The sequence below is a fragment of the Gymnogyps californianus genome, chromosome Z (genome assembly GCF_018139145.2).
Source record: "Gymnogyps californianus isolate 813 chromosome Z, ASM1813914v2, whole genome shotgun sequence".
In the NCBI taxonomy this organism is placed as follows: domain Eukaryota; kingdom Metazoa; phylum Chordata; class Aves; order Accipitriformes; family Cathartidae; genus Gymnogyps; species Gymnogyps californianus.
In genome coordinates this window covers 6,259,072-6,275,757 of record NC_059500.1, presented here as the reverse complement: position 1 = coordinate 6,275,757, position 16,686 = coordinate 6,259,072, and the positions used below count along the sequence as shown (strand labels likewise).

At 40.3% G+C, this 16,686-nt stretch overlaps 1 protein-coding gene across 2 annotated transcripts in view; it reads left to right on the top strand.

Moving 5' to 3' along the window:
- Positions 1-16,686, top strand: part of VCAN (versican) — a 113,736-nt gene that overhangs the window by 31,249 nt on the left and 65,801 nt on the right. For both annotated transcript variants that reach the window (XM_050912500.1, XM_050912499.1), the window contains exon 6: positions 10,763-11,056. In XM_050912500.1, the coding sequence (XP_050768457.1) occupies positions 10,763-11,056 (294 nt within the window). The remainder of the gene's footprint in view (positions 1-10,762; positions 11,057-16,686) is intronic.

Here is a 16,686-nt window from a genome sequence, read left to right as displayed (position 1 = left end):
TAAGTGTTTTTCTCTTCCTTTTAGTAGCTAAGGATCTGCCCTAGACTATGTTCACCTTGGAGAGTTATAAAATACAAGCAATAAAGGTCTTGCAAAGACTCAAAAAAAAAAAAAAAAGCTTGGGAACTCTGAAAATTAAGTGACAGAATTTTGTTAGTGCTCAGCATTGTCTTAATTTTACTTATGTTCCATCTCTATCTGTCAGTCAAAACTGAAGCCTGTTTCACTGAGCCTGATGTTCTGTGCTCAGAACAACCTGGAACGAGGCCGTGAGGTTCAAAGAGGTTGCAGCAACTGTGCAGTCTTCTTTGGTGAAGATGCACATACACAGGTTTTCAATTTCTCATGAACATTAATTGATTCTTCTTTGTTACAAAATTTCATTTACCAAGATTTATGAGCTGGCTTTCCTCTCTGGATAGCTATACATTTCTGTCCTATTGTTGTGGGTGATGATCTGTTTAAACATATGCATGTCTTTGTGGCCTATCAGCTGGACTGTGGTAATGTGATCTGCTTGGATGTGAAACCTTCAGCATTTAAGAAGTATAAGCTAGCCCAGAATATTGGGGAGATTTGGTCTATCAACCCAGGTAACAATAAGCACATTCATTTTACCTTCTTCCTTGCACAGTAGCTTCCTGTGGAAAACTGATTAAAGCAAATGCACAGTTTTAGCCTTTATCTTAAAGGCTCCATAGCCTGGGACAAGGGTTAAAGACCTACAAGGACAAGACCTGCAAGGGCTTGTAGGTCTGACTCGAAGACTGTGGTTGACCACTTCACCTCTGGGATCCATTGAAACTCTCCAAGACCATTACAAAGCCTGTTGTATGGTAACAGAATGCTCATGGAGATGGGTACACGTTCAGAATGAAACCCTGCAGGAGGCAAAGATGCCTGTGAGTTTCATTACCATCCTTCCCAAAAGCAAAGTGTGTTTGACCTAGCCTTTATCTAAATGATTCTCAGAATATGCATTTATAAAAATGTTCTAGAATCTTTTCTCCCAGATTAGGGAAAGAGCACTCCATCTTAGTGTGGTACATACTGTACGCTTTTCTTGCACTGAAGAGGGTGTGAGGCAAAACAGTGTGGTAAATGATGGCTGCATGTTTTGTTATGTTAATAGATAATAGCATTGCTACTAGAAGAACTTTACTGTGGTAGTAAGCTGAAACTGAGAAGAAAGAAGAATTTCCTTTACAGTTTTACCATTGACTTCAAGAAGGCAGAGTGAGGTCAATGCTGAGCATGTAGGAAAACTCATCCTTAAGCTATTTACGTAGCAGGAAGGTCCTGTATGTGCTGTGAAGAGGTGGCTGGTGTGAACAAGATAATTGCCCATTAGCTGTACAACCTCAACCCGCTGCATAGGGATTTTTTTTTTTCTGATTATATTGATCAATTTTAATGCCAGATCATTATAATAGCTAACCAAAGATACTTCCCCCATCCTTTTTTTCAGGTTTTTTTTTCACCTATTTTCTCAGAAGTTTTCAAATGAACTGAAGTCTGAAAATCACTTCTAGGAGTCAGAAGGAGTGATGGTTTTATGAATATAGGGAATAGGCATGGTATAGGCATGTTATACTGACATGCAGAGGAGTTAATTTATTCTGTTTAGATGAAGAGAAACAGATGCATGTTAGAAAGACACAGTACCGTATCATGGTATACTGCAGGATAAATTGTTCTTCAGTGCCTTCACAGAAACCTGAGCCTCTGAGCCAGACTTCCTTTTTAAGACGGGTCTAAGGAGCCAAGATAGCTTTGTCTATACAACGGAAGCAGTTTCTGTAAGAACAAAGGTTAATTTCAAATGCAGAGCTTGTTTGAAGTTACACGGCATCAATGAGACTACACTTTGGAACCACTCTTCCACAGAAGCAGAAAATTAGAAAAAACGTCAACAGAAGTTACTGGAAAGTGAACATTGCAGTAAACTAGATCCTATGTTTTGTTTGCTCTATTGTAACACAGTCATACATTGGTAGAAGACTTACAGTTCAAGATTTAAGGTTATGCCAAATTTCTGATTGCCCTGTCCACCAAAGGCTGATTCTGCAAGGTATGACCTTTCTCTTGTAATGAGCGCTTTCAACACTTCATTAATAACAAAGAACATTCATGGTACTTAGTATACTGTAGAACTGTGCTTAAACATGATTTTTTCCATGTGAATTTGAAAGTTCATCTCTGCATAGCCTATTCTGATTCAATGCCAAATCTATTACACTTACTTGCACTAAATAGGTCCTTATTTGGAGAGCCTGTGTCAGTGGGATGACTATTCATGGAATAAGATGGTGCTTGATTAATGATATCAAAATCTGGGCCGTAATGAGAATGTCATCATGGCAGTCATTGAGCAGTTATTGGTCTGTTGGCCAATATTAGCGTGTTACCCCAGAAGGCCATAAATGGTGGTAGGAATTCTTGCAATACATTTTAAAATAAATGTGTATTGAATTTACAGTACTAATTTTGGTACTTGTACTGAGGATTTGTAGGAGCAACACTATTTCAGTTTTCTTCCTTTCTGGCCATATGAAATCACAAAGTTAGCCAGAGACATGGATTTCTCCTTGAAACACAAACTATTAGCTTAAATTAAAACCAGTTGCCTAGGCTAACTCTTACCATTTCCTTGTTCTGAGGAAAGCCAGAGAAACTAAAGACTGCACAGTTATAAGTTAAATATTTTAAGTTTTGCTAAAACACACAGAAGAATAATTATGGGAAGGATTTAAAATTTCTGAGCTCCTAGTGATAAAAATAAGAATCTGGAGTCAAAATATCATTAAATAGGTACTGGGCATGGTCTCTTATTACAAACTGATTTACATTCCTCATATTTCATCGCATATTTCAGTGTACCAAGCATTAACAAAAACATTTAGGATACACTTAACTGCGGGAGATGATTTACTAATAAAGAGTTTAATCTAAAGTGATTGAGCTGCAAAGGTTTGAACATAACTCTGAGGTTCTCTTAACACCTCCAGCTGAAGCGGTGTCTGCACCAGTGTCTTCTATGGAATAATTCCTTGAATGCAAATCAGTGATGGGGAAGGAGTGGTTTCCATTCTGTCTTCAGATAAGCATGTATGTGATTGATTTGACAGCGCTGTGGTGTCACAAATGGAGACAAAGTGAGGTCTGCTCGCCAAAGCCCACTGATGAAGTGAGGGGCTGTGAGTGTGTGGTGCGGAGCCAAAGCACAAACTACTCCATGCAGCATTGTCTTCTGGCCAAAGCCAGTTAGAAGCCATATATGTCTAACAAGCGTATGTAATATGCAGATGGGGACTCATGCTAAGAAAGTTATTTTGGGGTGGCTGTGGGGAAGATTATACAGTCTCCCTTCCATGCACCATTTCCCCCCCCACAGTGACTGCAGGGAAGAAAAAGAAAAAACAAAACCAGATGTCCTTTAAATACTTTCCACCTAGTCTCATGCAGTTTCGCTATTGTCATGGAAATTTCTATGAGAATAATAATTAAAGAAGTCATAGTCTAAAATATGGCCTCAGGTGAGAAGTTTATTCTGTGTTTTGGGCAGCTAAAGATCTTCTCCGGAGTCCATTCTGATTCTGGAGCAACAATTAGATTAGATTTTAAAACAGGGACACAGAGAAAAGGGTCTTTTCTTTTCGTGTTAGTTCAGTGCCTGTTGTAGAGTCACTGCCTTTGCATTGGCTTATACTGGACACTTCTCCAGCCTTGAATTGTGTGACCTAATGCAGGGTCATGGATCCAAGAGTTCTCAAGAGGGATACAGAGCCCAGAGTAAACCAAAAAGGAAATAATGCCATGGTGGTTTTTATGCATGACATTGTATTCGAGCTCGTAATGTGATAAAGCTCATCTTTGGGGACATCTGAAAATCCTAATGTCTAAATCATTTTTGTAAGAGTAAGGCACAAAAAAAAAAAAAGAATCACATATAATGCAAGCTCGTTTTCCCCCTCTATATAAGTAAAAGCCAGTGACACTTTACAACTAAAGCAGAGCTCTCTAAGGGTACAGAAGTTGCCATGCTTCATGCCTGAGGGCAAGCCTATGGGAAAAGTATACACTTCCAGTCTTGTCAAATGCAGTGGATTCCTGTTCAGCCTATGATTTTGCATAGAATAAACCTAAGACATTCAGGAGAGTTTAATTAAATCATTACTGATGTGTATCAAAAGGAATCAACTAGCTTGTTCTAACGTGTAAGAGAAAAAGACTTCTTCAGCTTGTCTAGCCTTCTGCTTTAAAGTTGAACCTAGCTGCTTAGGTCTTTGTGGTTTTACAGTCCTAGAGAGTGTTTTGCAGTAATTTGTGACTTTGTTAAGGATACCTCTTTATTAGTGTGGTGTGTCAGAGAACCAGCCCTTAACAGCGGCAGGATGGAGGAAGAGAACTGCAGCTGAGACAAGGCATTTTGTCTGTGCAGTTTGGGAAAGAGGGAGGAGGCTGGAGCATGAGTTGGATTAATAAACAGGCTAACCATATATAGCCTCCAAGGCCCCTGCCCATGGTGAAGACAGATGAAACTTTTCAGGTCTGTCTTGCCCTAAATGTATCTGTATGCTTTTTCCAGAGTATTCAAGACAAGGGTAGTGGTCTCCATTATCTTCACACATGTGTGGAGAGGAAGGATAGATGTGGGCAGTATCTCTTCCCTCCTTGGTGTACAAGCAGTCTAGTAGTCCTGTTGGTGGCTGCTGCTGCCTTTTTGCGTGGACCTTTTGGCCAAAGAGAAAAAGAGAGGAAGAGGAAATGGAAAGTCTTGAGACACATGGTCCTAAAGGTGCAAGGGTAAATGCTTTAGTCCCCAAAGTGGCCATGGTATTCCTGCTTCTTTGCATACTTGATTGCGTTCTAGAAATGAAGATTTGGACAGATTCCATGTTTCTGAGGAAAAGAGAGTCATGGTGGCAGTGTCTCCTGACTGCTTGAGCTTTGAACTGCCAACCATGTGGCTGTGACCAAATGTTTATGAGGAGCAGTAACATCAGCTTACAGCAGCAAGTGGGGAAATGTCCTCAGAATGTTCCATATAACATCAGAAAAGATGATATTTTGCCACTTTTAGCCATCTTTCACACCTGACCCAGGGCACCCTGATCTGCAACTGTAGTTACAGAACCCTGGAGCTCTAACATCCCCATAAGGGCATCTTTGCTTGACCAGCTTGGTGGTTCCACCATCTCTCAGAAACAACTAATGAACAGGTCTGGAGTTCACCACACACCCATTATGCTCAAAAAAGGAGAGGTGCCAAATTCTTAATGGGGGATAATGTTTCTTCTCCTCAAACAAGAACACCACCAAGAAGCTAAGATGCAAAGGTACTGGAACTTTTTTGTCTTGTTTTTATGTAAAATTGTTAGAGTTAAGCGTTTCCATCTATGGGAATGATTAGCTTTCCGTGTATTTAATATCCCTTTGGATATTCTTATGTCTTTCTTTAGTTGACACTGAAGGTAGTGGAGGTTGTAGAATCTGAGCACCCAACCACAAGGTAAAGCTTGTGAGCACCAAATTCCAGATGGGACAGTAATAAGGCTCCTGTTGCTCTGGGAAATCAAAATGGGGGAAAAGACTAAAAATATTACAAACAAATAAATATAAGTGTCTCCTCAGTATTTGTCATTCCCTCACATGAATTGGATAATAGTGAGGACATTTCATAGGTGATTACCAGCCACCATCCACAGCAGTTGGTGTGTTACCAGATGTGTCAAAAGCATTCAGTAGGAGACTCACAGGTTACCTCTTAAGCTTCTCTGCAGTTTGGGAGAAACCTTCACAGATCTGTAAAACTTTTGTTGTGGACTTGCATGTGATGCCTTCATCTGCCGGGTGCAAGTGACTTGTAGCTCATTTTGTTGTGCTTGGCACGGTGGGTGACGGTATGTGAAGTTGAGGAGATGATGCTCTGCTCAGGAAGGAGAGTGCCACATAGTCTGGCTCAAAGATCTCCTCTAGGAAGTAGCAGCCCACCAATCCCTTAACTGTAGTTTCATCTATGGAAAAAGAAATTACTGGTGAGGCCTGTGCTGGAGGGCTTACGTCTAGATTCATTACTTCTACCCTAGTCAATACATGTTGTGTATTGACCCCCGGCTATGGTTCTAGCCTGCCTTTATTTCTGTGCTTGCTTTTAAGATGTGTGATTCATGAAATTCACATCTACAAACATGCCCAGCTCAATGAGATGTCTCCTGATGAGAGACAATAAGTGAATTAACTTTCAAAGGAATGAAGCTTGCTGTAAAACCAGCTGATAAGTCTGTAGATCTTAAGCTTTTTCCTTGGGGGTTGTAGTGAATCAGCTTTTGTCTTCAAGAGAAAAACCTGGCTTCTACATCTGGCTTGATATATTTGAAAGAGAGGGAAAAAGCATGACTTTCATCAGGTGTCTGTTTTAACCAAGCAAAACAAACACATGTAACAGGAAAATCCTGGGGATTCTTCAAGTGCTCTGACCGCTGAGGCTGGACGATCAACGTGAAGCTTGGTTTTAAACAGGAGCCAGCAATAATATACATTACATTATTGTCTGCAGTCTAAACATTGTCACGGTCTCCATTTCACCCCCGGTACTGTAGAACTAGTTTCTCTTCATCTGTTGGTCTAAGCCCTGGGGTTTGCCTGCATAATATTGCTAAGTTACTCGGAGTGTACTCCAGCTATAAAAACACTGCACATGGCTTTTAACGCACACAAAATTGAATCTGCCCTGCTTTGGTGTTGGTGGCTATGTCATTTGTTTATTGACCAGACAAGTTTTTTCTCTTAATTTCCTTGTTTCCAGTGTTTTGGCTGGGAAATTGAGGTGCTTTCAGACATCATAATAAAGACACTGTAACAGTGTGACAGGATGAATCCTTCTGCTAAATATGGAATCTGTTGTGCTTCCAAAAATAGCAGTTAATTTTAGAGACTGCATGGATTAAATGCATTTTATTAGCTTCACCATTAATTTTTTTGCTTTGTAGAGGAAGTTTCTGTGCAAGGGTCAAATCTTTTTCTCTTTGGTACTTTGAAGGAGTCAGGATGTTTCAGCTACATTGACTGACATGCTAGAAGTCAGGATTGGAGTACAAGTCCTTTTTCCATGGCCTCTTGAAAGCCTCTGTCAGTTTTGAGGTTGAGTCCATGAAAGAGCTTAGCAGAACCTGAGCTTCATTGTACGATTTTTCCCCGAGTGCTTGGTGGTACCAGGGGAAGTTCCTAGAGCTTCTCGCTGTTATTCCTTCAGTAATCAGCATCTTTCTTCACATGCCTTCTTCTGTGTTTCCTGCTCTATTGCCCAGCTTTTGTGTAAGCTGACTGGGGAACGATGTGGTTTCCAACCCAAGTTCTCACTATGAGAGAAAAAGCCACATTGGCAGTGAAGTAGGACCAGCGCTCTTTTCACATACAGTAAACTGAATTTCCACATTGCTGTGAGGATGAAGAAGTGGGGGATTATTAAGTAGCGCTTCCAGAACATGCACCCAAAATTTCAATAGTTTGGTAGCCATCTTTTTCTGACCAAGGAGACTGGTGGTGGGTGAGCAAGTGTCTCAGCACTAATCATGTCAGAGAGGTGACATGGATAGCAAAATGTCATCCCTGCACATTCCAAGTGATTGCACTTACTGCACACAAACAGTAGGTCCTGATTAGTTGTCTTTGTGCTGTATGGGTCACCACATCCCTGAAGTGCTAAGTCTGCTGTGCATGAAGTATGCATGCCCACAGTCTGCTCCAGGTGAGAAGTGCAGGAAAGATTGTGCAAACTTTCTCATCACGTAACTTAGAGCTGCTGTAAATCAGACTGATGCCATTCCACTGAAGAAGTGTTTTGAGCACTGTTTTCTTCCCAAGCGCTCAACAGGAATCATAAACCTTTCTCTCTCTCTCTTTTTTTTTTTTTTTTTTGTAAGGTGGTTTTGGAAGATTGCAGGACAACTTTTAAGTGTTTCTGGATTTATACAGCAAGCAAGGCCTTTATTCTAAACCCTTGCTTTGTTTTTCACATTTCATTCCAACAATTATTACGTACATTAAGTGCACACTCAATCATACAGAATTTTAATTTCTTTTCAAACTGGACAGACAAATTACAGAGTCATATCTCCTAGAGTAAATGACTGCTATTTGGAATCTGCCTTTTGCACTTTAATGGATTTTTTAAAAATAAGAATTCTGGAATCATAGAAAAACACTCTTTAAGTAGAGCAATTGCAAGCTGCCATGTTTTAACATCTTTGTACCCTTTATCTTATCACTAGCATTCCTGAAATAAATGAGTATTTACTTGGTATATGATGGAATGACAATAAGGGCATTTTGCTGATTGCTCTGGCACCTTTTTGCCTTCTTTGTGAATTTATTGTCACAAATTCTTTAGTATATCAAATAGATGGCAAAGAATGTGACTTTGGACTTCACTTATTGGACTGTTCTGGTTAGGATGCATTTTTCCTTAAACACGGATTTTTCTATCATTTAGTTTTTCTGGTAAAACACCCTGTGACAAAGATGGTATCTGTATGACAGAAGCTGACTTTAAAAGATGAACCAAATAAAAGGATGTAGGGTCAGTAGAATAGATTCAATACAAAGAAAGATATGCCACTGTCTTTTAAATGTGCAGTGTTATCAATATTGCATATACGGGCATACTCCAAGGCAAATTTAAGGCAGATTTCTATAGAAATGCTCTTGTGCAACTTGGATAAGTAAATTCTCTGCAAAGTGTCCTCTCTTACACAAGTACTGATTGAAGACTGCATTTTGAAGCCTTATAGCAAGACATAACCGTTCACTAAGTTTCTTTGCTTTAACAGAGTGCAGATGACAGCTCAGAGGAATAAATACCCCTAACTTTAATGACGTTATGCACAAGCTCCATTTGGAGGCAGTGGTCCAGATCAGTTCATGGAAAAATTGCTTTGCTATTAATCTTGCACTGTTTACCCATTTTCCTGAGTATTCAATAAGTTTCTCTCAGAAGGGAAGTTGTGAGATTTTCTAACATTATTTAGTTTTTGATCCATCATATTTGTGTCTAGAAACCATTAAAATGCATTGTTTTTCTTGTCTCACTTTCTTGTCTAACCAGACCGATATCTGTTATTTAATTGCAATCATTTTAACTACTAGTTTTTGTATACATCATGGTTGCTGTGTGAGAGGATAAAGTGAATAGTCCTCAGAACAGAGGCAGCTGCTCTGGAGAGGCCTTTCTTTGCTCCATTGTTTCATGATACTGCTGTTGGGACAGTATGGTGGGATAACTGCATCCATCATTCTGTATTGGCCATGATATTAGATCTGCACCTTGATGCAGAAAAAGCTGTCTACTGCAGAAGCGTTTAATAAAAAAGTGCATTATCTGTGTGGTCTGAAGAGCTGAATGAAGCATTCTGGTACTTCTGAGGATGAATGATTCTTTGCTTTTCTTATCTGTCCCTCTCCAATAGACATGCTCTGTCCCTTTACCTCTAAGTTAGAAACTCCCTACAACATGTATAAAGAAACTTACACTATGGAATTGATATTGTAATTGATACAGCTGTAATAACAAATCGGAGTTTTTACCTAGGAGGAAAAAGAAAATTGGCACATTGCCTCCTTTCACACTTGCATTCCTTTCAAGCCCGAAACAAGCATAATATTGATGTGAATGAAACTTCTTGGGGTGATGTAGTTTCTGTCTGCATTTTGCTAGGTTGCCTTGAGACAACTGCAGAGGTAAGACAGATTGCATGCCCACTATGAATAAGCAGTGCTTTCCTGCAACAGTGACTGTTGTGTTCTGGCCTATTGTAGTTGAGGAAGAGAGTTGCTGTCTTGTAACAAATATTTTGAATTTGCACTGTTTTCTACAGCTGCACATGTTGATTTTAGGTCTCATCAGTTCTACCTGAAGTCTGAGCAAAAACTAGAAAGGAGTCCGTTTACCCTTTCATTCCCAGGACATGAACAGTAGAGCCTTGATTTTGTTCATAGTGTTTGGGCAAATGAGGCAACCAGGCCAACTGCATAATGGTGATTTAGCTTGGAAGTAAAATATTAGATGTGCTATTCTTTTTGTTTCAGTTTGCAAGTGGACAGCTATTATTTACAAATTGTTATTCCATGGAAGCTAAACTATACTACTAGCATTCTAGACTAATTCAGCTTTTTCACACAAAAAGGGTTTTGTGCATGCAACACGTCTAGTACATTCCCTCACCTTTGTTTCCCCATGGGGCAAGATGAAGACTGATGGAAATATGGCCTTAGAAGCTGCTGTGGAGCAGCCAGCGAAGAACATTTGCTTTTTTTGTGTGTCTCAAGTGAGATTCTAGTGATGACTAAAAAGGTCAGGTAGGAGGCTTGCAGATGTAAAAGATTTGTTTTACTGAGAAAGTAAATTCTGTTGGACTGGATTTAATTAGCGCAGTTGAGTTGCAAAGTCTACTCCAACAGAGGTCACAGAGGCACTTCAAGGCTGCTGTTACCTCTGCTGAGGGACTCAGGCTCCAACCACAGTGTATTTCGTGGCATAAAGTTTGCATATAAATGCTCATGCTTTGTGGTAGCTTCATTTTCATATTCAAATCTGGGACATAAGATTTTCCAACTGTCTGATTTTTTTAAGCAAAAAACTGCTCAAACAAATTTTGGAAAAAAACCCCAACCTCACAGGACACTGACTGGAAGAGGGGAACTAAGCTGACTTGATGGTGGAATGTGATACTCAGTCTATATTATCTTTGTTTTCTTCCTCTAGATGAAGTGGTTCATGTCTCAGCCCCCACGAAGCTCACCTTTGAGGAAGCTAAAGAGCTGTGTCGGAAAAGAGATGGTGTTCTTGCTTCTGTTGGGAACCTGTATGTCGCCTGGAGGAATGGCTTTGACCAGTGCAACTATGGCTGGCTGGCGGATGGCAGCGTTCGTTACCCAGCCTCAGTGGCAAGGCCCCAGTGTGGTGGAGGTTTACTTGGGGTGAGAACCCTGTATCGCTATGAGAACCAAACAGGCTTTCCTTACCCAGATAGCAAGTTTGATGCCTACTGCTATGAACGTAAGCTTTTTTTTAGTTATAATTTTCAGTATGCTCACCATGCTAACCCTGAAAAGTGTTTTCTTTAATATGTGTTTTGTTTCAGTTCTCGCGGCACGCATGAGTTTTTAAAAAATTGTTTTATCACTATGGCTTTACAAAAAAGAGAGAAAAGCTGAACTAAAACAAATGTCTTAAAGTAACATTGGCAGATAAAGATAGGCAAAGTTTTAAGGTAAGATTTCAGCCTGAGTAGTGTTTTTACACAGAGTGACACATCGTACCCACAGTCACCCTGAGTCTGCGGATGCTATATATTTTGGTGCCTGAGTGCACCCTGGTATCTTTGTGTCATGTCAATGAATGTAAGAACAGAAGAAATGTCCTACTTGACCAGGTGAATGGCTTGTCATCTAACTTGATATTCTGTCTCCAATGATGGCAATAAGAGAGGCTGTTTACAGACTGCGTACATGCCTGGCCATTTTCAGGTCTCTGAGGTGCTGGTAATTTGGGGGCTATCTCTGTATTCCAGGCATTTAGTCCCATCATATTTTTCAGGCTTCTAAAGCAGTTGTAAGTTCCCCTCTCACTTGCTCATTGTTTCACGTGCCAGTCAGCTGGTACTGTGGATGGTCTAAATTGCCTTTCTTACTGCTGCTTGTTTCCCTCCTGGTATTTTCAAAGGCGCATCAAGTATTTGCCACATTCACCTGGTAGACTGTATCAATCTTAACCAGATCTCCTCCACACCTCTCAGCTTTCCTTTGGCTTTGGGGTTAAATATTCCTCTGTAACCTCTTCCGTCTTTGGTGCCAGCAGCCTGGCTCTGCTATTGTTATGGTGCAGCTTATCGTTGCATAGGTTCCTTTTATGCCAAAAGGTTCACCAGCTTCTAGTGTACCTGAGTTTCTCTTCCCTATATCATCTCACCTGTGCATCAGTTCCAGATCCCTGCCTGTCTCCCAGGCCTTCCTGAAATGGGCAGTGCTTCATAGACCACTACCATGGAGGTCCTGGTCTCATCTGCCTGGCCTGCTCCAGAACATCCCTCCTACATTTCTCTCTGTTGTTAGTGATGACTGCTTACTCTTTCCCTACACCTCCAGAAACCCATCCATGCATCTCATGATGTGCAACATAGAAGTTTCTGTGTAGCCCTTTCAGATACCACAGACCAGCTATCTGTGTCTGTTAAGAGAGGATCCCATCACCATACTTCTGTACTTTAAGATCCCCCCCATCACAGGGGTGTTCTTTGTGCAAGAGGACACTGATACTGTTGGAAGGTGCATCACATCTAAGAGATCAGAGTGCTTCTTTCCAGCTGAATATCCTGCTTCCCTGAGACTTGCAGCCTCCTCAGCAGCATAGGGAGGCTGGACTGCTCAACAGTTTTCCTTCAGGCCTCTCTGTTCAAGGAAGTTCCTGTGGTTGCAAATAGTACAATTGACATTAACATGTAAAGGCTACTTGTGTTGAGTTAAAAGCTTGGCGTTTAACTATGAATATCTAGGGTTTTTGGACTCAGTCATGTGACTGTAAGTCAGAACTGCTTGAAATGTGCAGCCTGTACTGTCCCCATTTTTGTGGATGATGAACCAACTGCAGCTGCAGATCTTTCCAACTTAGGCATTGAATGCTCATTTACGAACAAACCTTACGGCTTGAGAACAAATCCCAACATCCGGTGTAACATTACAGTCTGGCTCTTCTCAGACACTATTCTTTGCAATATTTTAAGGTAGGATGGGGTTTTTTTTTTTCCTTTATTGCTTGCGGGTAAGGTGTTCCAAAACTTTGCATGTGGAAGTAGTCCTAATGAACTTCAAGGGAACTGCATACAGGAATAAGGACTACTTAAGTTCAGGAGCGTGTGCTCTAATCTGCAGAGCAGAGTTTTGTCATATCACTCCTTCTGTTCCTCCCCCAAATTCTTTATGATAGGTTTTAAGTGTTGTGGGTAAAACTGACTTTAATGGGGATGAAATTCATCAGTTCCTCTAAAAGACCGAAGTAGGGACTGGATGTTTTGCCTGTAATCTAGTCTTTAGTTAGGACAAATTCCAAGTTTCTGTTTTTTTGTGTGAATTTCACCCCTTTCAAACAACATGTGCCTTTTCAATGTTCTTTCCGGAAGTTTTAGTTAACAAATCCTAGTGACATACCATTTGTTCTAAAAACATCCTTGATGATAAGTATTGGATTGTTGCCTTTTGTATAACTGCTTTTTTTGCAAACTCTTGCCCTTGATACACGGAGAATAAATATTTCATCAGTTTGTAACCCAGGAAGTAGACAGTCTATGACTATCAACCCTTTTACAAGAAAAAAAAAAGACTGAACAGAACCAACACAATTTTGTAGACAGTGGGCTGCTCTCTGGCAATTTTAATTGCAATCAACATTACATCAGAATTAATTAAATGCTGCTAGCTAGATGACTCAGGTTTTGCCAAATACATCTGGTTTTGTGTAGGGAAATGCAGGAGTGTAATGCTGAACCCTGTACCCTCCTTCAGGGTGTCTGTCTGCCACATATTTCAGAAGTTACTGAAAGCTCTCTCTCACTCTCAGAAGGTGCTTGGGATCTCACAGGAACCAGCTGTAACTCTTCATTGCTTTTGCTAAAAGATTTATGCAAGTGGTGAGTAATGAGACTCGCTGCTTAGCATCTTGGTCTTTCACATCTCAAGCAGCTGCCTGAAGCAGCGGCTGTAGCGTGAGTCACTCTCTCCTGTTGGAGCCTTGGAGCTAGTCACTTTTTTGGGGCAGAAAAAGGGAGAGAAAGAAAAAAAATGGCTCTACAGTACAGGAGGAGGCTTGAATTTAAGTCCTTGTTTCAAATCATCTTTTGTCTAGAATTTTCTTCCAGAACTTCCCATTATCTCTATTTCAAAGTTCAGTGCAGTAGTCCATCACATAAAGTCCACTATCCCCAAGCTCTGACTGCTTTTAGCTCGATGTGAAGTTTTTACACAGTGATTCCCATCATGCCAGACAACAAAACTCTCCTCCCCAAGACCTTGACTCTTTCCAAGTAACTCCAGTCCAGTGCTTATAGCTCTTACTGTGCTCATTATGTGTCTCACATTACATTGTTATGTTTCCCTCTTCGCCTGAATACGCAGTCACACCAGCAAAAAAACTTCTGTTGCTGAAAAAGAAGAAAAAAGGGATGTTGTTACATGCATTTATGAGATCTTGGTCAGCTGAAGGGAAAAACACAGAGTGCCTCTGTGAACAGGGCAGGATCAAGCCAGCTATCCAGGTAGCACCAGCACCCAAGGTCTGCAGCACAGATGTTCATGTGGTGATCTCAGTTTTTTTACAGCATCCCCATAAAGTTTCCTCTGCCTCCTGTGTGAAAGCTAGCGAAGTTCCCATTGACTCAGCTCCGAGTGTAATGGCCACATGCTGCACATTTAGTCTGAAGTGAAATGGCAGTGGTGAAGGACCTGTGTCTGCCACTTTTACTCATGCTGAGTAATACTATACTCCCTGAGTAAGGCCACCAAAACAAAGGCCTCCCAGCTACACAAAGGATGAGTTCAATGCTTGAATTTACACATACTCTGAAGCAATAGATTTGTGACAAAGCAGGCATCTGTTTTAGTCATTACAAAGACACATCGTATATTTAAGAAAGGGGATATCTCTTTCTTCAGCCCTGCTTAGAGTCTTCACTCCTATCATGTGATTAAAAATCTCTTTGGTGGAAAATCTCAAAATACTACTTTTAAATTGCAGTTAAAAGAAACATCAATCCGTATTTTGAACATTTTACTTACTTTTAAAAAGGAATCATATTTATTAAAATACATGAAAAACAGTAACCTAAGCAGTAAATTCAACTTAAAAATGATATGCACTAGTTTCAATAAAACAGCCAACCTGGACAACATTTAACAGTACAGTTAAGTTCAGGATTCTAATTTCAGCAGTGTTCGGGTTACAAAATTACATTGTACAAAGTGTCTTGACTTTATGAAAATAAAAGTGGCCTAGACTAATAATACATGATTTAAAATCTAAAAATCTTGTTAAAAAAATAAAAAACCTTCTTCACTTTGATCACAAGTGTTTTTCGCTCTACAGAAACCACATGGCTCTGAGTTTCTGAAACATTATCCGCATGTTTCATCTCATCCCTCCAAGACTTTCGCCAGACTTTTTAGTTCTTTTTTTCTGAGAGGTACCTAATCATGTATCTGATGGGGCTTGAAAAAGTTTCAGGTTAGACACATGATTAAGTACTTGAAGCTCCTTGGAGAGCTTCATCAGAGGACAAGTTTTTCAAGTGTTAACATATAGGACTTATAACATATTAACATATTTACAATTTAAAAAAAAAAGGTAGAACAACTGTTGCTGAACCCTTATGTTTATTTGTAAGAGAATAGAACATTGTATCAGAAAAAAAAAAATTAATGGGTACCTATTTAATAGTTAGTTCTTGCACAGAGCTATAGGGTATTTATTTAATTCCAACCCTCAGCCCCCCAGTCTCGCCAGATCTAATTCACTGAATTTTGAGGGAATCTGGCCACAGACTTCAAGTGACTTTGGATGGGGCATTTTCTACTACAGCATCTGTAGAATAAATTGCACTCCAGAAATGCACTAAGCAAAATGTACACAGTTTTTGTCTTACATACCTGCAACAAAACTGAACTTGATGAACTTCATACACAGAGGTGATTGAATTTTTGAAACATAAATCTGTGTTTTGCTGAGAAACACTGATTCATCAAAGCTGAATTCTTTCATAGACTTCTATTGATTTTGGCGAATCTTTCAGCAAAACATCTTTTGCTTGACTCAAAACAGGTGTTGACTGTTTTGCTCTGGATTTGACCATTTTGTTTCAGATTTGCTCTTTCATTTTGACTTTGTTTCATGCACCTTTGTTGTTTCTCTTTGGTTATGGCACTTTGGTTTGGCATTATGATTTCATTTTAGCTGGAGATTGGAAAATTCCAGTTCTGAGACAGCATTGCCGTATGTGTTCGTCACGGATGGAGTCCACGTTGTTTTGATTGTTTCAGTACAGCCCCATCAAAAGTGTATCCAAGTCAACTGCTGCTTGTGACTGAGGGCCTCTTTCTTTGATGCTTCATCCATGTAAAGCTCAAAATCAGAGCACACTTCTATAGAAGAAATAGAGGAAGCAGCTGCCCTCATAGTATGTAGCAGGACAGACTTTTGTAAGAGGAAAGTGGAGAATAATTGTCTCTCTGCAAACCTTTCCCCTGCCCACCCCAAAAGCTCTCCAACCAAACCCTCTGTTTCTTGTCAGTTCGAGAAAGAGTGTTTCACTAGGATGGGGGTGTTTGGTAATGCAAGGCGACTTGCAAGCAGTGTTCTTCTATGCATGACTTCAGAGCAGGGAAAGAGAGAAAAGCCCCTTCTTTGGGAGGTCCTACAGTGTCAGCCACCATGACTGCAGGCTAAGGCTCAGAAAACATCAGCTGTGCTCCACTTGTCTGGCAGCAGAAAGGACAAGATTTTTAGGCATAGCTCAAAAGCTGGCAGAAGAAATGTTGTCTTCCCTTTTGCTGCATGTGACTTAGTTTGGAAAACCTCGAATAGCTAGGCAGTTCTGTCCCTCTCCACAGCAACCGTCAGTAGCTACATGTCCCAGCTATTTC